This window comes from Haemorhous mexicanus, chromosome 18, assembly GCF_027477595.1.
Source record: "Haemorhous mexicanus isolate bHaeMex1 chromosome 18, bHaeMex1.pri, whole genome shotgun sequence".
Classification (NCBI taxonomy): domain Eukaryota; kingdom Metazoa; phylum Chordata; class Aves; order Passeriformes; family Fringillidae; genus Haemorhous; species Haemorhous mexicanus.
In genome coordinates this window covers 9,100,740-9,122,572 of record NC_082358.1, presented here as the reverse complement: position 1 = coordinate 9,122,572, position 21,833 = coordinate 9,100,740, and the positions used below count along the sequence as shown (strand labels likewise).

The window sequence follows — 21,833 nt, the reverse complement described above, 5'->3', positions numbered from 1 at the left end:
TTCCATAGTGCAGTTTGACTCTGGAAGTGAATTCTTTTATCCTGCAGAGCATTTTCCTTGCTTCCTTTACTGGCCATGTATTCTGTGATCGCTTCATATGCCCAGGATTCTTGCAGCATGAGTTATGGAAGAAAAACATTTTTGTCAAACCAAAGTAGTCAGAACTAAGGTGAGAAGAGCATTCAGATGCTCTTCTTCTTTTTTGGGAGATACAGGAGAAATTCCAAGTGCTCTTGTTCTTTGGTTCTGGCCAGCAGTGAGATCAGGAGGGAGACCACTAAATCACCATGACATTAACACTGGTTTGATCAGGGCTGTTCTTCTCTGAACATGACTGGTGCTTGTGGATTGTTTCTTTATTTCTTTTTGACATTTTCCTCTTGATGCTTGGTGTGACACAACTATTGCACCCCAGAGAAACAGAAGGAAAAAAGAAGAAAAAAAAATATGGTAGAAGTTTGTCTCAGACTTATGAATATGATGATAAGTAGGCAGTCCCAAAGGATTTTCCATTGTGTGTCATCATTTCAGGGTTGAATTTATCGAGGTGGGTTTGAGTTCCTGGTGGAAGCCTCAGGTAGCAGTTGTGGATTTGCCTTTGCAAGGACAGGGGAACAGCTCTCATTCCATCTCTGTTGGCACTCACCTCTGTGGTCTTTCTTCTTCTCCAGGTCCACAGCAAAGATAAAAAATACGTCTGCAAGGTTTGCAACCGGGTGTTCATGTCAGCAGCCAGCGTGGGGATCAAGCACGGCTCGCGCCGCCACGGCGTCTGCGCCGACTGCTCCGGCCGCGGCATGGCCGGGCACCTGGACCACAACGGGGCAGAGGGCTCCCCAGAGGAGTGCTACCCTGGGGAGGGGCAGTACATGGAAGATCCAGATGACATCAAAGTGGAAGGAGACGAGGAGATGGGAGACGACGACGACATCAAGTGGAAGGATGACGTGGGGATGTCACAGGATGATGTGATTTTAGATGATGACAAAGATGTCGACTCCCCGCAGGAGCAGGACAACTCTGGGGAGAACGACAAGGATTTTACCTGGATTTCTTAGGGATTATTTTTTGTTTGTTTTTTTTTGGTTTCGCTCTGTTGTTTGTAGGGGGAGGGAGGGTGGGGAGGAAGGAGTATGTTGGAAAAACTAAGTAGCCTTGTTGTCGTCCATGTGTGCAAAATAACTCTTGTGTTTTCTAAACAAGTCCTTCTCTGTTCCACTCAGACACTGTCTTGGCAGGGTCGCTTCCAGCGGCACAACTGACTTCGCCTTCCCCCTTTTCCCTTTCCCTTTTCCCCCTGTGACCCCCTGCCCATGGCCACCCCTTGAGCCAAGTCAGCCAGGCTGCCCAAGAGGGAGGTGGAGTTTCTGCAGGTGTGGGGAGGCTGGTGAAGCATGAATCCTCCTCCCCTTCCCACTCCAAACTGAGCACCGGGGAAGTCTTTGTGTCCAAAGCAGGTTTGTTGGTTGGTTGGGGTTTTTTTATACCTTGTCTGTGCTAAAAATCCTAGCAGCAGTGGAATTTCAAACTAAGGTTGTGAAAGCAGATGGATGGATGTGTTGGAGGGCTTTCCCTGATGATGCAGGCCTTTTGCAAAGTTATTTAAAGAGTTTTAATTATTTTTTATGGAGCCAAATAGATCAAAAGGCAAGTCAGACTACAGCCTTATGAATACTTCTCTTGGAGTCTTACCTTCCAAAAGAATCACCATCAAAAACAGATTGTGACTTTTCTTGGACCTACTGGCATCTTACCCACGTCCTGTCTTCCAGCCTTGGTCATCCACAGGCGCTGAAACACATTTGTGCTTCTGGAAGCACCTCTTGCTCTAGAGGACACAATTCTGTACCTGTCGTTCTTCTCCACAAAGATCTTCACTTTTCTCCCTTTGCTCAGCTGCCTTTTTCACAAATATATGCAAACTGTAGCAAAACCAAGGCATTCAGCCAAGTGCAGGATGAGCTGGGGAAGGCAAGAAGCCGAGGTGAGGAGATCCCAGCAGGGTGGAATCCTGCTGCTCCCATCCCATGGACTTTTGTGGGGCCAGGATTTCACCTGGGTACCTTGTTCTTCCTTGCCAACCTCAACATTGTTGTTGATCATGGGTAGGTCTTACACCTACTGAATTCATGACGAAAACCTTCAGCTTTAGTTGCACCGGTTCCATGTTAATTTTCCAATAAACCATTTTTTCTTTAAATAAGAACCAGGTTTCTCTCCCAGCGTCTCCTCGGACTCTGTGGGGCTGTTCCAGATAGTTGGATTCTCCCTGTTCATATCGGCCACTGTTGCCTTCTTTCAGCTACACCTAAATAACAGCAGCAACAGCATTGGAATTGTCTTATTCCTGAGAAACAGCTTGTTCTACCTTCACCTCTTTGCTTCTGGTGCTTTTTAAAATAAATTTAAAAAAAAGCCGAAGACCTCACTCCATCCTTGCCATCAAGCAATTTTTTACTATGTCTGTGACTGTGGTACTTTGAAACCTGCCACGAAAGACAACCCATTGCCAGAAGCCAAATGACTCAAGGTGCTATTTTCCTTCCTGCAGGCCTGGTGGTCCATGAGGAAAAGTGTGGTTCCACCCAGCAAAGGAATTAAAAGTGTATTGTACAATAAACCCCCATAAAGCAAATAACCTGAAAGGATTTAAGCCACTTGGTGCCAGGATTTCATGGAGCGTGGTGGGAGCCTTGGTCCTGGCACCTGCAGGAGCTGGGATCTCTCTCCCTTCCCTCCTTCCAGCTGCATCCTGGGTTTATGGCGTCCACTCGCTTTCTCTGCTCCTCAGTTCCTTTTAGACGTTCACCACCTTCTCTCTTCATCCATCACCCCAGTTCACCATTGCTTCCATTGGGAGCCTCCAGGCTCCTGCCCTGTGGATTTGGGGTGTTCAGTGCTGTGGGAACATGGGTCTTTCCTAAAATCCTCGGTGCTGCTACTGCTGCCCCTTGGACTGGAGGAGTTAGTGGCACTTGTTGCTTTAGGCACTGAGCATGGATAACCCTCTTCTTTAAATATGGGAAGGGTAGAGCAGGTCATGTAAGAACATTTTTCTTAACTTGTAAAAATCTCATTTTGCCTTTTAGCTTCTTTTCCTTCTCTTCCCCTATTTAAAAAGCTGTAAAAACCCACCCAGTATGTCACAATTGGACCTTTATATACCCTTTTCCAATGGCTTTGGGGTATCCCACAGAGTGAGGAGGCTGTTCCCTTATCCTGATTTTGGCCCCCCCAGAGAGTGGGCTCTGTATTTATTGTCATTTACCCTGGAAATAGGGAAGGGTTAGGGGGTGCCTGAAGTTCTGAATGTGCAGCCTCACCTGTTGCGTGTAGACAAATACATACATTACTTAAAGATTTATCTTTAGCTTTGCTTTTTATATGTAAAAATCTATTTTAAAGAGAATTTTAAAGCCCAAACAGTTCAAACCCCTGGGTTTGTGTCACATTCTGATGGCCCATCCCCTCCAACGCTGGTGTGTGCATCCACCTTCTGAGGAGGAGCAGGTGTGGTCCAAGCCCTCCTCTTTCTCCCTGCCCTTGGGTGACTCAGTTTTGCCATCAGAATTACAGAGTGCTGAGCTTTCTTCACAATTCCCTTGGAAATATTTTATTCTTTTCTTTCCTTATTTTTATTAAAGGTGGGCAGAGAGCCAGGTAGCGCTCAGGAGTGTTTCCAAATTGTGTCACTTTGAGGCTCTTTGAACTGAGAATGCAAAAAATAAAGCAAAAAAAAAAAAGGGAGAGAAAAATGGAAAATCCACATAAGAACTAACTTTTCCCATGTCATAACCTCACACGTGCTTCTGTCCCACTAACACACACCATGTACCAAATAAAACCTTTCTAACACCTGATGTCTACTGAAGTGCTTTGTTCTGATGGAGGTGTGCAGAGTTGGAAACACAGGGATTCATCTTCAGCCTTCCATGCTCCGACTTGGATTTGAAAAACAGGAATTTGGGCGTTTTTTATGCTGAAACTTTATAAACTTCATCAGTCACTCCGGGTGATCACATCCCTCCAGCTTCTCTCCGGGGTCTCTCGGATATACTGCCTATGCAAACTTCTGCTCTTGGAGATTTAAACAAAACCCCACTAATTCTGCCTGTTCTGCATCTCGTCTTTGTATTTCCCTTCAGGGCTTTGTATACTTCACTGAGGTTCCCTTTTTTTTAATTTTTTCTAAATATATATATATATATGTGTGTGTATATATATACAGACTTAGTTCCACAACAATAACTCCCTTAGAGGTAAAACATGGATATACTCCGTCTTGAGAACTTGCAATTCATTTTTTTAAAGCATTTGTACATGTAAATGTTCCTCCTTGAATTCCTTAATTACCCTCATTTTTTATTTTAAATCTGAGTGCCAGGAGTGGAGAGCGGAATGGGGCAGAGGGCTTCATCCTGTCTGAGCCCTCTGGAGAACATCCCAGAGATCCATGGACTTGGAAAACATCTTAAAGGATGGAGACAAACTAGGTCCTTGTGTTGATTTGAGATTTCCAAAAAAAAATGTTCTTGAAATCATGAATTCCCCAGTTTTGTGGTTTTTAAGGTCACCCCAAAGCCTCACAGCTGCAGAGCGGCTTTGTGGGGAGGCAGAGGGGGACTTCCCTAATGAAGGTTTGCAAAGTGATTGCCCTTTCCCTTTTCTTCTTTTTTTTTTTTTTTTTTTTTCCTTTAATCAAAAATCAGTTTTTTGGACAACAAAATGAGTAATTTTTGTCCGGAAGGAAACTCACTCCAGCATTACTTCCCCTTTTGTTTCCTCTCCCCACTCCTGCCTTTAAACACTCCATTTCCCCCAGGCAAAGCTGTGGCTTTGGGGTGGGTGGCTGCGTTTTGGGGCTGTCCCTGAGCACCTCCCCTCAAAGCTCCCCCTTTTGCACATCACCCTTGAGGAAAAAAACTCCATGAAAACAATGCAAAAACTGGAATTTTTTGCAATATTCTGAAAGATAATCTAATTTTTGCTCATTCTGTGACACGTGTGACTCCTACAAAAGCCATAATTAATGGTTCCTTTGATTTTGTAGCTCCCGAGTCGTGTTTTGAATTTCAGCCCTTTTTTTTCAGTCCCCCTAGTCAGAGTGCTGTGTGTATGCTTTCATATATATTTATTTTTCAACGTGCTTTAAACCTGTCTACAAAAATAAAGCTGAACAAACACAAAAAGGATGGTGTTTGAAGATTGTTGATTTTTTTTTTTTGCTGGGAATATTCTATATTATACTGACTTTATATTAATTATTATAAACCTGTGTTTGTATTGAAGATGTGTTTAATATTTTGGGGAGGTTGAGGAGATTTCGTAACCAGAAGTCAGTGGGAGAACATGCTGTGTTGTACTGATTTTCTGTCAATGTAGTTCAGGTAAATCTGATTTTATTTTCTAGTTGCTGCCCAGTTCCTCACCTGCCGAGGGCTGCCCCTCGGATAGAACCTTTGTGATGGGATTTAGCTTAGACATACCTGCAAAAATCAATCAGTTCAATAAATTGGGAAATTGCTGCTACAATTTTGTCTGCTTTTTTTTTTTTTTTAATACGTAATTATTATTATTTTCCTCCTTGCCCTGTGTGGAAGGATGGGGCAACATGGGGACCAGCAGGGAGCTCTGCTCACCCCCAGGCTGGGGGTGCTGCTCCTTCCACCTTCCCCTTCCCCATCCCAAACAGGCACCTGAGGCTCATTCCCTTCCTCCCTGCTGCCTGTTGGTGGCAATTTCCTGATTTTTTGGGCATTATCTGAAATTAAAGTAACTCCCAGGAGGATGCACAGGGTGATGCCATCCCTGGGGGATGTGGGATGCAGGAGGGGGGGTGACAGCAGTGGGTCTGGGGGTGCCAAGGGGCCCAGGGTCCCCACCCTGCCTGTCTTAACAGTAACTAAAGAACAGGAATCATTAAAAAAAAAAATCCAAGTATTTATTTTTTTTTCTTTTGGATCTGATACATCACATCCCTGGAGGGGACAAGTGGGGGCACAGCACCAGCCCGACCAATGGGGCCAAAGCAGTGTCCAACCCTGCAAGGGGGGACCCTGCAATGGGGGGTCCCTGATGCAAAGGGAACCTTCCCAAAGGGCAGGAGGGTGGCAGGGCCACCACCCCCTCTGTCCCCTCCCTGCATGGGGAGAGGAGCAGGGTGGCATGGCCTGGCCAAACCCGAGCTGCTGCCTGGGCTGGAGAATGACAGGACAAGAGGGGAGAAAGGGTTTTGAGGGGAAAATGGGGGTTTTCTTGGGTAAAAAAGGGGGTTTAAAGTGAATTAAACCCCTTGAAGCCCGCCCAGGGCTGGAGGCACCCCGCGGCCCGCGCGCTCTCGTGCTGTGGGAGGGAGTAGGTAAAAATACGAATTTTCATATATTTTATTTAAAAAATAAAAACCACACGAAGGAAAAAAAAATTAAAGTAAAGGAAAACAAAAAGACCCCTCTTTGTGCAGTTTGGCTTAGTGCAAATGGGCGCATTCCTGCAGGCACTTCCCGGGGCATGGCCCCGGTAGGGGCTCCCCAAAACGAGAGAGAGAAATGACATTACAAAGAGTAAAAACCCCCCTGGGGGGGGCGAGGGGGGGCAGGCGCCCACCTCTGCCCTGGGCACTGGGGCTGTCCCCCGGGAGCAGGCGGGGGGCAGGAACAGACACCCCCTTTTCCAAGCCCCTGCCGGCCACAGGCACAGCTTATTTCAGCCATGGGGGGGTCCCCAAACCGGAGTGGGGAGGGGGCCGGGAGCAGCCAGACACCCCCTGCCAGCCCCCCCCTACAAGGAGAGGGGTTGGATCGATGGATTTAGCTTATTTCCAAAGGGAAAACAAGGCAGGGGGGACAAGCTCCGTGGCAGGGGGGCTGTGTGTGTGCATAAAGCTTTCGGGGGGCCGTTCCCTGAGTCCGGGGGGCGGCCGGGGGGGGCGCGAAGGCACCTCGAGTGCAAAATGTGCAAGAAGGAGGGAGCGGCGGGGCTCCGTCAGTCGAGGAAGCGCTGGCACGCCTTCTTCCAGCGGCACGCCGTGCACCACATCTCCCGGTGCTCCATGCCGTACACCTTGCGGCACTTCTTGGCCTCGCCCCGCGGCCGCCTGCGGGCAGAAGGGACAAGTCACAACCGGGGGACACACGCGGGTGAGAGGGGACAGGGTGGGGCACGACGGCAATGGCTCACCTGGGCACGGCCGGTGGCTTGGGTGGTGGCGGGGTGGGGACAGTGGGGGACACGGGTGGCCGTGGGGGGGTCCGGCAGCCCTGGAGAGGGAGGACACAACCCTCATCAGACAAGGTGATGAGAGTGCAGCAGCCCCACCTCCATCCCTGTCCCTACCTCCATCTGTCCCACTCCATCTCTGTCCCACTCCATCCCTGTGCCCACTTCATTGCTGTGCCCACTCCAAGCCTATCCCACTCTATCCTTGTCCCCCTCCATCCCTGTCCCCCCACCTGGTACGCGTGGTCAGTGTGGACGTGGCAGCGGCCGGGGGGCCCCGGGGGGCTGCAGGGGGAGGCCAGGGCCAGGTCGAGGATGGGCAGCGCCGGTGGCAGAGGAGCCTCGGGGCCGGGGAAGGCGGGAGGCACCGAGGAGGTGGGAGAGACCGGGGTGAGGCTGGAGAGCCCGTCAGTCAGCGCCTCCACGTCCACGTCCAGCTCCGTGTAGTAGAAATCCTCCTCACCATCACTCTGCTCCAGGTCGGCCTTCCGGCTGCAGGGAGAGCAGAGGCTGGCTGGGACACTCTCCCCCAGCGCTGCAGAACCCTGCAGGGGGTACCAGGGGGTCTGGGGGTGTCCAGGGGTACCCCATGTGCTTACCCAAGGTGCATAGTCCGGATGTGCTTCTGCATCCCTGAGGAGCTGCTGAGGACTTTGCCGCAACTCTTCCACAAGCACTTGAACATCACCTTGGTGGAGTTCTGCAGGAGAGAGGCATCAAGCTGGCAGCCCCATCCCCATCCTCACCCTCATGCCCAGCCTCATCTCCAGCCCCACTGTCATCCCAGCCCAAGTATCACCCTCATTGTCACCCCCAACCTTACCCCCATCATCACCCACATCCCCAAACTCATCTCAGCTCTCACCCCTATCTCCAGCCTCATCCTCTTCATTCCCACCCCAAATGTCATCCTCATTCTCATCTCCATCCTCACTATCCCCATTCCCAAACTCACTCACGTACCCAACCTCATCCCAACTGTCATTCCCATCCTTAACCTCATCCTCCTCTTCACTGCCATCCTTACTATTCCCAAAACCCAACTTCACCCCCATCATCATCCCCAGCTTCATCCCACCTTCCTCTTCCGTGGGGTGGGCTCTCCAAAGACGAAGTGGGTGCCGTCGGGCTCATCAGGGCCCTCATCTGGGAGTGGGCCAGGCAGGAAGGTGCTGGGGACGTGGCTGGAGAGGGGGGGTGAGGGGGTGGAGGGGGTGGATCGGTCGCTGGAGGGGTCCCAGCTCCAGTCCCCGCTGGTGTTGCTGCTGCTGCTGCAGCTGGAGGACATAGCAGGAGCCTCCTTCCAGACCTCACTGCCAGGCTCTGGTGAGAAGGAGGAAGAGCAAGGTCAGGTCCTGCTGTGGGACACACGTCCAAGGATGGGAGGACAGGGATATGCTCTTACCTGGGGCATGAGTGGCCGGTGGGTTCCCGAGCACCAGCGGGCTGGCGGAGAGGCTGGTGAGCACCGCAGCTGCCATCACCTCATCAATGCCCGCCTTGCCCGAGAGCTTCCTGCCAGCGAGAGCAGAGGGGGCTGTGTCACGACGGACAGGCCCCCTGGGACCCTCTAACGCTTTCCCTCCCCCACTGAGGTGCCAGGACCTCCCATCCACGGTGGCCTGCACCCCAAGGTGGTTTTTGTGGGGGCACAGGGGGGGCACAAGGTCTGAGTGGCCGCACCATGTTGGCAGCATCACCAGGTGGAAAGGCACCCACAGGTGTCCCACATCCTGCAGCACCCCGAGATGCTGCTGTCCCCTCCAGGGATCATCCCAGCAGCTGGCTGGAACTCCCCTAGGCATGGCACAGGCAGATGTACGGCCAAGCTGCCAAAATGCCATTGCCTGTGCCATGCCAGGGGCAACCCTCCATGACTGTGGGCAGCACCATGCTGGAGGGTACTGGCACCTGCATCCTGCCCAGGGACACAGGGATGGCTTGTCTAAGGCCAAACAGTTCCTTGAGGTAGGAAGAAAGCTATAAAAAATTTTGATTTAAAAAAAAGCAAGAGGTCAACAGCACCCAAAAGCATTTTGCTATCGGATAACCTGGTGATGCTCCCAGCTGGGAGTCCCCAGAGCTGCCACAGCAGGACAGCCGCTCACTGCCGGGGACCCCGGCACGGCCAACAGCGGCCAAAGTCCTCCTGCAGAAAGAATCCCGGCTCCCGCAGCGAGGCCGGTGCCGGCGGGAGGGTGGCGGCCGTGCCGGTGTCCCTACCTGTGCCGGGGCACGGGGATGCACTGCACGGCCGAGTGCAGCGCCAGGCAGCGCTCCAGCCCCGCGTCCAGCACCCGCAGCATGGCCTCCTCCTGGTGCGACGGCGGCTCCTCCAGCCAGCCCTCGGATCCCAGCGGAGCCTGCGGGAGAGACGGCAGCGGGCAGCAGGGATCCCCGAGCAGTGGATTCCGCAGGGATCCCCACGGCCTCGGTGGGATGGGGAGCTGGGACTGGGGAGCTGGATCAGCGCCTCCAGGCAGGGCTGTGTTGGGACCTTCCCTGCCAGCCACTCAGTGGGTCCCCCTGGGGTAAATCCCAAGTGGATCCCGCCAGGTCGCAGTGGGATCCAGCCCACTGATGCTGCTGCCAGCACCATCACCCACTGGCTGAGCATCACCAGGGATCCAGCAGGGATCTCCACAGAGCCAGGAGACGACCTGACACCCTCCTGGCAAGGCAGCCCTAAGGCGGCAGCACCCACATCCACCCCCCGGTGCAGATCCACACCTTACGGATCCACCTCTCAAGTTTATCCCGCTCTCAGCGGATCAGCCGGGACGCAGCGGCTATCCCAGAGCTGGGAGCGCACTCGTGCCTGCCAGGCCAGCCCCAGACACCGGCACCGCTGCCCGAACTCCGGCACCGAGTGGATCCCGCTCCGGGGAGATCCCACGGGATCCAGCACCAAGTGGATCCCGCTCCAAGCGGATCCCGCTCCAAGCGGATCCTGGCCGATCTCCCTGGGGCGGGGCCGGGCGGATCCCCGCGGCGGGAGATCCCGGGAAGATCCCAAAGGGCAGCGATCCAGGAGAGCCGATCCCGCTGGGGGTGCGGCTGCTGTGACCCACCAGCCCCCTCCGCGCCCCGCCGCCACAACCCCCCCCTTCCCGCCCCCCAAAGTTTATCCCATCGCGGCGCCATTTTACCGGCGGGGAAAGTTTCGGGCGGGCCGCTGTCAGCTGTCACCGCCCCCCCCGCCGCCTCCCCCGGATCCCACCCCGGTCTCCGCCGCCGCCCCCCGGTACCTTGGCGGCGTTGGCGCGGGCGGCGGGCGGCGCGGGCGGCGGCGGCGGGCGGCGGCGGCGGCGGGCGGGCATTAGGACCGCGGGCGGGCGCGGGGGGTCCATGCGCGGAGCGGCCGCGGCCCGGCGGGGGGAGCGCGCTCCGCCGCGCGCGGCCCCGGTGTCGGCGCCGGCAGGGCCACGCCCCCCGAGCGCCGCGCCATTGGCCGGAGCGCGCGGGCTGGAACGCGGCCGCCGCTCTCCGCGCCGCTGATTGGCCGCGGCCCGCTGCCACTTCGCTGGCGGCGGCCACGCCCCCGCCCTCGCGAGCCGGTCACGCCCCCCTCCCCGGCCGCGCCACGCCCCCGCCGGCAGCGGCCATCTTCGCGCGCCCCGCCCTCCCGCCGCGCGCGCTGCCCGCGGGACCCCCCCAAAAGCAAAACACCCCCCCCCCAAAAAAAACCCCACCGCACCTCCGCTGGGCCGCCCCGGTCACCCCGCGCTCACCACTGAGTCCACGCCGGCACCCCCGGGGCCGCCGTGAAGTCACCCCCCCATTTCCCGCCAAACTCGCGGGGCTCCCCAAAAGTCGCAGAGGACCCCCCAAAGTTCCGATTTTGTTGTTACGGCGCGGTATTCTGGATGCTGCCCAAATAAACGCGGGGACCCCGTCACCGCGGAGCATCCCGCAAAACTCCCGACGGCTCCTGCGGACTTACCGGGGTGAAACACGCAGCATTAAAATTTGGGGGATTGGCGCAAAAGCGATGTTCCCCGCCAAATTATAGGGCTGCCGATAAGTTACAGGGGTTCTTCAAACGTTGCAGAGCTCCTCACAAAGTTATACTCCCCAAAACTTGTAGGTTCCCCCCAAAGTTCTCTCCAAAGTTTTAAATCCCCCATAACTCGCCTGTAGGGCTCCCCCATCAGCTCTAGGGCTTCCCCAAAAGTTAGAGTCACCTTCTGCTAGAAAGGGGGTGTGGTCTGGACTTTTGGGGTGTGTGCGCCGTTCCCAGTAGGAAAGAAGTCCCTAATTCCACCGGCAGTCCTGCCCACCGTGAGGAATCACTGCCAAAACCCCCCAGAATGGCGGATCTGGGTGTGGGTGGGCTGCGAGGGGTGCAGGAGGTACTCGGGGTGCTGAGGTGCGTGGGGCGTACAGGGCTTGCGTGGGCTCCATGGTGAGCGTGGGCTACCCAGGCATGTGGGATTCATGGAATGCCCTGGGTACACGGAATGCTTGGAGTGCGTGGGGTGCAGGGGGTTCTGGGGGGCACGGGGGTGGGCTGGATGCCTGGGCTGGCAGGGGATACCTGTAGTGCAGGGGGTCTGTGGGGTCCATGTGACACATGGGGTGCGGGGATTTTTGGGGCGCAGGGGGTGTTTGGGGAGCTCCGGCTGGCGCCCACCCGCGTTCTGCTCCTCACCTGCCCCAAAACGCGTGGGGCGGCGGCGAGGGGCCACCGGCTCCTGCTCCTGCTGGATTGACCAGCCCTGAAGGCCGGGACAGAGTCCGTGCGGCTGTCCCGGATGGTGGCCCCCGCCTGTCCCCCCCCGCTTGTCCCCCAGCAGCCCTGGGCTGCCGGGCACAGCCCATTCCCGCGGCTCGGGGGCTGCGGGGTTGCTGGGGCGGCTCCCCGGGGATCCCCTGCCTGGGGAGGGGACGTTCCTAGCCTGGCTCCCGGGGCGCTCGGCCACCCCTCGTTCCCCGCTCTGGTGGAGGTGGGGCTGGAGGTGCCGCTTCCACCCTGCGCCAAGCCTGGGTGCTTTCTTAGGAGCGAAAAAAGGAGCAAACCGGGAAAACCCCCACCAACCCGGAAAAAAGGAGCAAACCGGGAAAACGCCCACCAACCCGGCCAAGCGCCCGGTGCCACCCCGGCACGGCCGCCCGCGGGGTGTCCCTGCAAGCCACGGGAACGGGGGACCAGCCGGGAACCGGGACACCCGCGGGGCCCCAAAACGCGCCCGGGCAGCAGGGGAGGAGGAGCACAGCCACAGCAGCCTTTATTCCCCATCTGCCCCATCCCTGGGGAGTCCGATCCCGCAGCCCCCGTTAGCGCAGCCCTGCAGGCGCCTGTGGGGCCCGGGGGAGGCTCCGCGGCCGCCCCCGCTCTGGTTTAATGGTTAACGGCGGCCGAAGAGCAGAGCTGGTGGCTCCGGCAGCTCCGCTCGGTGTTGTGCAACTCCACGAGCATCGCCCACCCTTGCACGGGGTGCCACCAGCCCGACCCCCGGCCCGGGCAGGGGGGCTCCGCAGAGGGGCATCCCAAATTTAAAAAGTGGTCATAGCAACTCCTGAGTTGGAAAGGCCGTGCAAGGATCATTCAGTCCAACTGCTGGCCCTGCACAGGACTCCCCCACGAACCACCATCTCTGGGAGATGCCCTCGTGGTACCCGGGTGCCCTTGCCAGGGCTTGGCTGGACTGATGCCCCTGGCCCAGGCGGTCGTGCCGAGGGAGCCGCGGCCGTGCCCGCGCTGCCCGTGTCCCCTGGCTGCCTGCTGGGGCTGCGGGGCTGCCGGGGGACGGGGCCACCCGGGGGTGAGCTTCAGGGATGGGGGGCAAGGCGGGGTGCGGAGCTGCTCGGGTGTGGGGCTGGTTTGGGTGGAGAGCCCTGTGCTGCCGGACAGCCGCAGAGCTGGGCGGTCTGCGGCGGGGTGCAGGGACATGGGGGTGCGGATCCTTATGGCACAGAGCGCCCTACAGCGCCGTGCAGGGTGTCACACCGTGCAGGTGTCACACCGTGCAGGTGTCGCACCGTGCAGTGTGCGCCTTGCAGCACCGTGCTACATCCCACAGCGCGCACGGGGACGTGCAGCCCTGTTCAGCCTCTTAGGGCGCTCGCTGGGCTCCTGCTCGCTCCCTCTTGTGGGAACGGCGCCGTTCAGCACCGTCCCCTCGCAGCGTGACAGAGCTCCGCACACGTCTGTCCCTGAAGGGGGGTACTCCAAGCCCTACCCTCTCCCCTCGCTCCGACCCCTATCCGACCCTCCCGAGCAGACCCTGAGGCTCCAAGAGATGTTTGGGATGGGTTCTTCATTCACCAGCCACATTTCGAGCCTCCAGCCAGGGCTTCGGGCACGTTTTCCATCACCCTCAGGACTGGGCAGTTGTTCTCTTATTTGAGTCCGGCTCTCCCAAGCCCCACAGGAATTACGGGCAAGCGGGCAGCCCTGCACACCTTCTGCTGCTGCTGCTGGGGCAAGTTGGAGACCAAATTTGGCCGCCTCAGCTCCGCCACAGCAGGAGCTTTCCCTTCCCTGGTGCCATTCCGAGCCTGCCTTTCCCCCGGGAGGTGGCACCGTGGTGCCCACATCCCTGCGGGCAGCGCAGGGACCGGAGAGAAGCCTCACTGATCCCACACCGAAATTATGCTCCTGTGCCTGGCATCACAGCCCAAACCAGCTCCCAGAGGATTCAGGTGGTGCAGGAGGGACCCAGCCCTGTGTGCTGGGATGATGGAGAAGAGGAGCAGGGGCAGGATGCGGCTGGGGCAGCGTGGGGGGAGCCCACACGTGCTTGTGGCAGAGTGGCAGCAGGAAGAGCGCGGCAGCAGCGGGATCAGCCGTGCTCTATCAGCGCCCTAATCTCGCAGGGGGATGGGAGAAGCTCTCGAGGGCGGCTGTGGTTTGGCGTCGAGCGCGGGGCTGACGACGCCCGGGTTGCCTCCAGCTCTGACACCTTCAGCAGGGTTTGCTGAGCGCTGCGTTTTCAGTTTTAATCTCTTCACCTGCCGCGGTGCAGGGGCAAAGATGCTGGGGGGAGGCGCGTCGCTTCCTGCCACACAGCCTGGCACGGCACGGCACGGCCTGGGGGCTGCGGGTTCTACCCGGCTCCAGCCAGCAGCACGCCATCGTGCCACGAGGTCAGGCAGCCGCTGGCCATGTGACAGGGCCACCGTCATTGCCTCGCCACCGCGTCCCTTGGGGCATGGATGTGCATCTCCACCGGGGAGGAGAGGAGGGAAGTTTAAGCTCTGGTACACATCCAGCTCACCCAAGTTTTTTTGGCACATGGAGGCTGCAGGACCCACAGGAGTGATGGGGAGGTGAGCAAGGAAGCAAATGCTGAGCAAATGCAGCCTGGCTTGTACCACAGCCCTGTGCAAGGCTCTGCTCTGGCACAGATCACCCCACACAGCAGCTCTTGGTGGCTGTGTGTCCCCATTTCAGAGGTGCCAAACCACCCATCCAGGGCGGGTGCACTCACAGACAGATCGTGCTCAAAGCTGCTCTCTCAGCACCATTTGCAGCAGCAGCAGCAGCAGCAGCAAGAGCCCCAAGAACCAGGGATTTAGACACAGTTTAAGAGTGTAAACCTTCTCTCAGCCTTTTAATAGTAACCCATGGAGACACCCTTGCATGGGTCTGAAAGGGTGGGAATGGAGGATGGAGCAGAGCCCACAGCCCACACCAGGGAAATTTCTGTGTAGTCCTGGCAGGGTGAGGAGATGGACTCAATAATCCCTTCTGGATCCTTTCCAACTCCGGATATTCTATGATTCCATGCAGGCATGGGGCTAGCTCCATCTCCCCACAACAAGGGACTTTCTGTGATGGGAGCAAAGCTTCTCAGGGTTTCCTGGGGGCTGGAGGGGGCCCTGCTCTCCCCCAGGCAGTGTGAGGAGGGCAGAGACCCTCAGGCGTGGCAGAAAGCTCCTGATGGGGGTCTGATCCTGCAGCCCAAGGCATGGGGCTGGCTGCAGCCCCGTCACCCCCCTGCCCAAAAACGTGACTGGTCCCCACCCTGTTCCCATCTTGGTGCCAGTGCCAGCCCTGTCTCACTGGGGTCCCAGCCAGCACCCAGCACCCCCAAACTGCCCATCCTGGAACATCCCACCACTGCTGGCACCAGCTGGGCTGGGATGGGACAAGGACACTTGAAGAAAAGTAACAGAAAATATATACAGAGAGTGAGTGCAGGGCACAGGGCTCTGGTGGGCACAGAGCTGCTGGCACCTGTCCCTTTGGCACCCAGTGGTGTCCAGCCAGGTGGGACCCCCCTGTGGCACTGCCCCTGCTCCTGGGGGGCTATAGGTTGGTGATGTAAACCTCCAGCCCATTGGCTGCTGTCCGGGCAGAGGCTTTCCGGGACCCCCCTGCCCAGACGTCCACCACACTCTCATAGAGGTTCTCGGGGACACAGGGCTTCCCTGGCTTGTCCCGTTTTGCTGCCTTCTTCCAGTTAATGTCCACAGCCTCATAGTCAGGGTCGGGGCCACAGGCCTGAGCAGGCCATGCTCTGTCGTTGATGGACTCGTAACAGGGGTCAGGGGGACCTGGGGCTGCTGGGGCCCCCTCCTGCTGGCAGGGGGGCGGCCACCCAGACCCCCCCTCCTTCACAGCCCTCGGGGTTGATGCAGGGACCGGGGATTTCTTCTTGGTGGCTTTGCACACCGTCGAGTACATCTCCTCCAGCTGCAAAAGGAAATTTTTTTGGGGGGTGGAGGTTTGTGGGCAATCCCTGCCCACTGCAGGGTACCCTCATGATTTTGTCCCCCACATCTTCTGACAGCCCCCCAGGAGGATGCTGGCAGTGGATCCTAACTTATACCCTACTCCACACATGGGCACAGCCAGGAGAGAGGGAATTAAATGACCCTTCCCCATGTGCCCCACCCCTGCTGTCCCCCAGACTGTACCTTGGCATGAGGGGCACTGCCTGCACCATCCCAGCAGTGCTGTGCTCCAGAGGCTCCTGCCACAGCCCCATCCTGCACCTCCACCGACACCACCTTCTTCACTTTGTGGACACAGGCGTAATCAGCTGCCCCATGCACAGCCCGTGGAGGGGACACCTGGGTGCCAGCTGGCATGGGGGGCACCGGGGTGCCCTCCTCCCCCACTGCCAGGCACTCATAGACAGCGTCTGGCGCTGGTTTCCGCAGCGGGGTGAAGAGCAGGTTGGAGTAGGTCTGGTCGGGGGCTGGGGAGGTGGCCGTGGGCTCAGGGACGGGGATCTGGGGCAGCTCACGGTGCAGGAGGCCTGAGCTGTGCAGGGATTCACCCCCAGGGGCCGTGGGACTGGGAAGATCCAGGCTGGCCGGACGCTGGACTGTGGGAGAGACAAGGAAATGAGGGGATGCACCAGGCACCAACCCCTGTGCCAGCGCTGTGACACGTCTGTCCATGACATGATGGGCAGCTTGGGGACTGCAGGCAGCTGCCAAGGGCCACCAGCCCCTTGGGCTGCCCCTGCTCCAGGCCACTCACCATCTCTGACCTTCACCCGGTACAGCTCGTGCAGCTTCGTGTCCGACTTGCTGAGTGACCGCAGCTGTGTCCGGCAGAGCAGGGCCTGCCGGGGGGGACAGACACCCTCAGGCTGGGCTGAGAGCCCAGACCACCCCCAGGGCTGATCCTGCCCCCCAGACGTGCTCTTACCTCATCCACGAGCTTCACCCCGTCTGGAGCAACCTTCTTCCTGCCCTTCCTGCAGGGAGAAGTGGGGCTGAGCCCAAGGCAGATGGCAAAGCCAGGGGTGAGGAGCAGGTGTCCCGGGTCCCCAGTGTGGCACTCCCAAAAGCCACATCCTGCTCCTTCCCCAGCCCCACAGCAGGCTCTCTGCTGGCTGGGGACATCACAATTGCATCCTGCATCCCACTGAGCTGTGCAGGGCACCACTGGCACCACCCTTGGCATTGCCCCTCCTGCTCACAGCTCAGCCCTATCTGGGCTGCTCCTTTGAGGTTTCTGGGTGTAGAGGCTGTCCCAGGGGGCTGTGACACACAGGGATGCAGGATCAAGCCAGGCAGAGCTGCACTGAGGCACAGGTGGGATTTGGGGTGAGCAGAGCAGCCGACCCCGTGGTCCCAGCTCAGGATGGCTGCGCACAGAGTCCCCGCGTGCAGCCACCAAATGCCACCGAGGGATCCCCAGCCCCACCCAGCCCCGGGAGGAGGAGTGGAGGAGCCGTGGGCAGCACGTACCGTTTGCAGGCAGCACACAGGGTGCCCAGGTAGACCAGGCCACCGAGCAGGGCCAGGGCAGTGCCAGCTGGCAGGAGCCGGGTCCCTGCTGTCCCCTCGCCGCTGGCTGCAGCCATGGGGGAGCTGCTGGCAGCACCACTGCAGGGCTGAGCTCTGAGGAGAGAGAACACGAGTTGCAGTTCAGCCTGGAGCTGCTGGGCTCACCATGGCATGAACTGGTGCTCTGTGACCCCCAGGGCTTAAGGGACCCCTGCAGCACAGTCCCCCAGCAGGGGGTCTCTCTGGGTGCTCTGGATGGGGACATTTCACCGGGTGTCCCATTTTCTGGCCAGCGATTGCTGTCCCCAGAGTCACTGTAACACCTCCAGTGCCCAGCCCCATGTGGACACCTGGCAGTCGGTGCTCTGTCACCACCAGGGAAAATTTCAGATTTTGGTTCCTTTTGAGAAAAACAATCCAACGAAACCAGCGGGATTCAAGCTCCCAATGTGCCACTGAAATGGTGAAAAGGAGATGCCCAGGACCCCTGAAAACCCTCTGGAGACGCCCTAGAAATGACAGAGCGCTTTCTGGGGACACTGGGACACCAACCCTGGCTGTGGGATGGGGGTGACACTGCTCCTGAGCATAGGGGAGGCCAGTAAGGACAGGCAGTATGACTCAATTTCCTGGAAACAAGGGGAGCTTCAGCATCTCCTTCCTCTCCCTCCTCATGCCCTGGCCTCAGCAGAACACACCAGGGCACCCTCGTCCTGCAATGGATTCACACATTCCCTGTGCCACCACAACCCCAGGTCTGCAGTCACTCTCTGCTGTGACACCAGAGCAGAAAACTCCCCATCTTCCCACCCCTTTCCTCTGCCTAAAGCTGTGCCTTGCCCAAACCCAGCCCTTGTTCCTGTGCTTTCCTCAGGGCAAAAATTGTCCCTGCAAACCACGGCAGGGGCAGGAGGGTGTCCTGACACAAAGCATGGGTGCTCCCCAGCCTGTCAGGATCACCTCCTTCCCCAGGAGGCTTTTGGTGACCTCTGTCCCATCATTCCCAGGCCACCATCCCTGTCCCAGCTCCGTTGCCGGCACGCTGCAAACCCAAAGCAAAAGCTGACACCTCCACCAGCGTCTGCGGCTCCCAGCTCTGCACAGCTCACCTCTGTGCACCCTGCTCTACAAAAAAAGGCTGGCCTGTCACCAGCACCCAAGAAATGCCTGATCTGAAAGGAGATGGAGGCAGTTCCTGGAGTAGAACACAGCTTCAAGAAGCCACGGTAGCTGATCCAGATGGGGCCAACAGGAGGGTCCCTGGGCAGAGCTGAACAGGATCAGCTTGCACCAGCACAGATGGGAACCCAGAGATCCAGAGGGACGTGCTGAGCACCTCTTACTCACCCTCTTGCATATCTTCATCCGGATGACAAAGCCCAGATGAGCTCTGGTGAGAAGCCATCCTGCCTTGTGTAAATCTCAAAAGCTACTGCAGACCCACAGGAGTTCCCCTCTCCCCTGCACCCCGGGTCACACAGCAGCATCTTTGGCACCTTTTTCCCCAATAACCAGAAGGTCTCTGCCCATTTGCAGCACCCTTTTATCTGTGAGCATCCTTTTATCTAAGAACTTCCCATGCCTTTGGAAACTGCCCTGACTGAAGCATGAACCCTGGAGAGCAATTATTTCAAGGTAGAAAGTGAGACAGAGAGGTTTTAAGGACTAACCAGGCTGGACAGACTGGCTTAGATCAGAGCTGGGAAGGGGAGGCTGTTCCCTTTCCAACATTTTAATTAGACAACACAGCTTTTCTGTCTGAGCATACTTTAATTATTCGGATTACCTGCAACAGGGCCGGTGCGTTAGACAGAGCCTGGAGCTCCTCACTGGACTCGTTCAGCTCATTAGAGGGATGGAATCGTGGGCTGCAGGAGCAGGGCAGAGCTGAGCAGGCTCTGGAGCTGAGCAGACAAAGTTCTAGCGAGGTTTGATGGCCGGGAGCTGGTGAGGTATTGGAATTGAGGTGGGAGCTTTCAGCATGCTGAGGCAGGCACACAAGGGGCAGCTTATCCCACAGCAGGGGGATTTTCCATCCCTGAATTTTGAAGATTGAAAGGAGAGACTTTCTTGAGTAGGAATGAACGCAGAGAAATTCTTCTGGCCTACTTTCTGCAGAGCAGGTCGGTGGTTGCTCCAGGATTTCTGAGCAGTGAAACTGTGCTGTGCATCCTCCTCAGTGTTCAGGCTCAGCAGCCGCTGGGAGAAGCCTCTTCTTAGGGCAACACATTGGGTCTCCCAAAACCACAGATCTGCGAGCAGAACCCCTGACTAAAGACACCCAGGTAGGACTGAGCAGGTTTGCAAGGCAAACTCTCAGCCAGACCTTCTGAAACCTTCACCTGGATTTCCTGCCAATAAAGTTATCGATCTCCCTGCCCTGGGGCTGCTCCCGGGGCAGAGGCTCAGCAGAGGCGTTTCGCAAGGCGCCGGCTCCACCAGCCCAGCCCAGCCCAGCCCAGCCCAGCCCAGCCCAGCCCAGGTGGCTTTGAAGGCGAGGGTGGTCACAGACGTTGTGTACGTGTGACAGCAGCCACAGCCCTCTGAGCAGGGATCGCTGCCCTCTGTGTGTGACACTCCAGCACAGGCACCCTTAAGGCAGATGGACTGTTACTCCAGGATGTGGGAGTTTTTTGTGAGTCCTACAAAAGGTGCAAATTTCTCATCTGGGCTTCCTGAAAGCAAGATTAAATTCACTGTAAAACCAAGTGCTGCTGATGATGATTCTGCCTGGCCTCTGATTCATATCCCCAGATAAAACCACACAGTCTTCAGTGCAGGGTGGCAAGAAAAAAAGTCTGCAAAGCTACTCAAAGCCTATTTGCACAAAACCAAGAGGAACATTTTGAGCTGATTTCAATCAGCAACTGTGCACACAGCTGCAGCAAACTCTGCTCAGGTACCCCAGGGAGTTGTGCTTCAAAAATGGCCCAAGAAGCAGAAGTAGATAGATTTTTTTCTTTTCAATTACAAAAAGTGAAAGCTCTGTTTACAGTCAGTCACAACACTGAATCTGCCCTGGACCATGGGGTGCAATTAGTGAATTTTAAGACTATTTCAAAAAAGCAGGCATGAGATCTTACCCACTTTGTTTATCTCTGTAATGAGATTTCATGGTCAAGCACCTCTGGGGGCTTTTCATTTAGAAAGTGCCAGCTTATAAATGCCAGACCCAAATACCTGAAAACTTGGATGCAGACTTCTACCTGCATTTCTGATCACTGCTCACATGCTGGAGTAGCTTTTGAGAAAATACAACTTTAAAACTTTCAGATGAGTGACTGTCAGCCCACACCACAGGGCTCTGCTCAAGGCTGACCCCATTTCAGCACTTTTCTTTCTTCCTGCCCTTCTCTGGTTGCTGAACTCTCACTTGGGGAGAAAAATGCTCTTTTAAGGCAAGAATAATCTCAAGAGGTTTTCTGCAGAGCTGAGCCACAGCAGGAGACCAGCAAAGAGCTCAGAGCTGCTGTTATGGGAAGCCAGATGCCAAACTGCAGCATGGCTGTATGAAGGAGATGTGTCTTCTCCAGAACCATCTGCCTGCCACAGTGGTTTCCTTTGCTACAGATGCCCTACTTCTACATTATCTTAGGTTTCAGAAGACAGGGACCACATTCTCAAGCCTCCTCACCCAGAGACAGGGGCTCAGCACTTTCTCATTGCATAGACCAGCAACACTCCTGTCCCCATCCCCACAAAACAACTGGAAATTTCCACAGTGCACCTCTGAACTGAATTCATTCACCCCAAAAGCAATTGGCTCTCACTCAGCCTCCAGACCCCAGCCATGGGATCCCAGCAGCATTGCCAAGCTCCATCGCCTCTGCTTCCCTTACAATCCCAGCTACAGAGCACAAAGCATGGAATGACACAGCTGGGAGCCCAACTCACAAAGCAGAACCCAGCAGAGAGGTTCCCAGAGCAGAGCAGAGCAGGAATCCTGCCTGTCCTGTCTGGCCAGCATCTCTGACAATGCTGTCACTTCTGTACACATTGGGGGGCTTTAAGGTATTCTCCCCCAGTTTAGCTGCAGATTCTTCATCTCCCAGGCAGGAAAGCCACCACCACTTACTTGCAGGAACTCAAAATCCGGTGAGTGTGGAGTGCAGGGATCCAATCATGCTCTCTTCCCTGCCGGCCAGCCTGGAGAATTTCATTTCTTATCCCACAGCAAGTGCCAGTCAGGGCCTCCCGCACATTTCCAACATCCCGATCTGAGCTCTCCTGCTCCCTGAGGAGCAGCCTGCTGCTCACAGACACAGAACACACACAAGACAGCTTCCTGGCCTCGGAGGTGGTGGCTTCACCCCGGGGTGGGCTGGGTCTGTGCTCGCAGCCGGGGCGGGAAGCTCGGCACACCCGAGCAGCCTCTGCCGCGCCCGCTCCCCGCCCGGCTCCTCCGGGAGCTCAGGGCGATACAAGGA

General features: G+C 56.9%; 3 protein-coding genes across 10 annotated transcripts in view; 1 reads left to right on the top strand and 2 right to left on the bottom strand.

Annotated features, from left to right (window-relative positions):
- ZBTB46 (zinc finger and BTB domain containing 46) overlaps positions 1–1,218 on the top strand; it is a 48,002-nt gene extending 46,784 nt beyond the window's left edge. For all 8 annotated transcript variants that reach the window (XM_059862927.1, XM_059862929.1, XM_059862928.1 and 5 more), the window contains one exon: positions 672–1,218. In XM_059862927.1, coding sequence (XP_059718910.1) covers positions 672–1,058 — 387 coding nt within the window. In that variant the 3' untranslated portion in view covers positions 1,059–1,218. The remainder of the gene's footprint in view (positions 1–671) is intronic.
- Positions 1,219–5,923: 4,705 nt separating this feature from the next.
- On the bottom strand, positions 5,924–10,503 carry SLC2A4RG (SLC2A4 regulator). The gene is made up of 8 exons (XM_059862923.1): positions 10,464–10,503; positions 9,439–9,578; positions 8,621–8,730; positions 8,294–8,538; positions 7,815–7,915; positions 7,449–7,707; positions 7,177–7,256; positions 5,924–7,093 (listed from the first exon to the last, which is right to left on the bottom strand). Exons 2-8 carry the CDS (start codon positions 9,519–9,521, stop codon positions 6,982–6,984), a joined length of 990 nt encoding a protein of 329 aa, XP_059718906.1. The 5' UTR covers positions 9,522–9,578; positions 10,464–10,503; the 3' UTR covers positions 5,924–6,981.
- Positions 10,504–14,742: 4,239 nt separating this feature from the next.
- On the bottom strand, positions 14,743–21,823 carry LIME1 (Lck interacting transmembrane adaptor 1). Its single transcript, XM_059862749.1, has 7 exons — positions 21,482–21,823; positions 19,193–19,444; positions 17,368–17,520; positions 16,823–16,871; positions 16,652–16,736; positions 16,081–16,493; positions 14,743–15,856 (listed from the first exon to the last, which is right to left on the bottom strand). Exons 3-7 carry the CDS (start codon positions 17,481–17,483, stop codon positions 15,470–15,472), a joined length of 1,050 nt encoding a protein of 349 aa, XP_059718732.1. The 5' UTR covers positions 17,484–17,520; positions 19,193–19,444; positions 21,482–21,823; the 3' UTR covers positions 14,743–15,469.
- Positions 21,824–21,833: the final 10 nt, after the last annotated feature.

Coding starts and splice junctions, on each gene's coding strand:
- SLC2A4RG (XM_059862923.1), bottom strand. CDS start 9,521: ATGCTGCGGGTGCTGGACGCGGGGCTGGAGCGCTGCCTGGCGCTGCAC. Junction 8,731..9,438: donor ATCCCCGTGCCCCGGCACAG/GTAGGGACACCG, acceptor TCTCGCTGGCAG/GAAGCTCTCGGGCAAGGCGG. Junction 7,916..8,293: donor CCACCCCACGGAAGAGGAAG/GTGGGATGAAGC, acceptor TCTCTCCTGCAG/AACTCCACCAAGGTGATGTT.
- LIME1 (XM_059862749.1), bottom strand. CDS start 17,483: ATGGCTGCAGCCAGCGGCGAGGGGACAGCAGGGACCCGGCTCCTGCCA. Junction 16,872..17,367: donor CTGTGTGCTGCCTGCAAACG/GTACGTGCTGCC, acceptor TTCTCCCTGCAG/GAAGGGCAGGAAGAAGGTTG. Junction 16,494..16,651: donor CCGGGTGAAGGTCAGAGATG/GTGAGTGGCCTG, acceptor TCTCTCCCACAG/TCCAGCGTCCGGCCAGCCTG.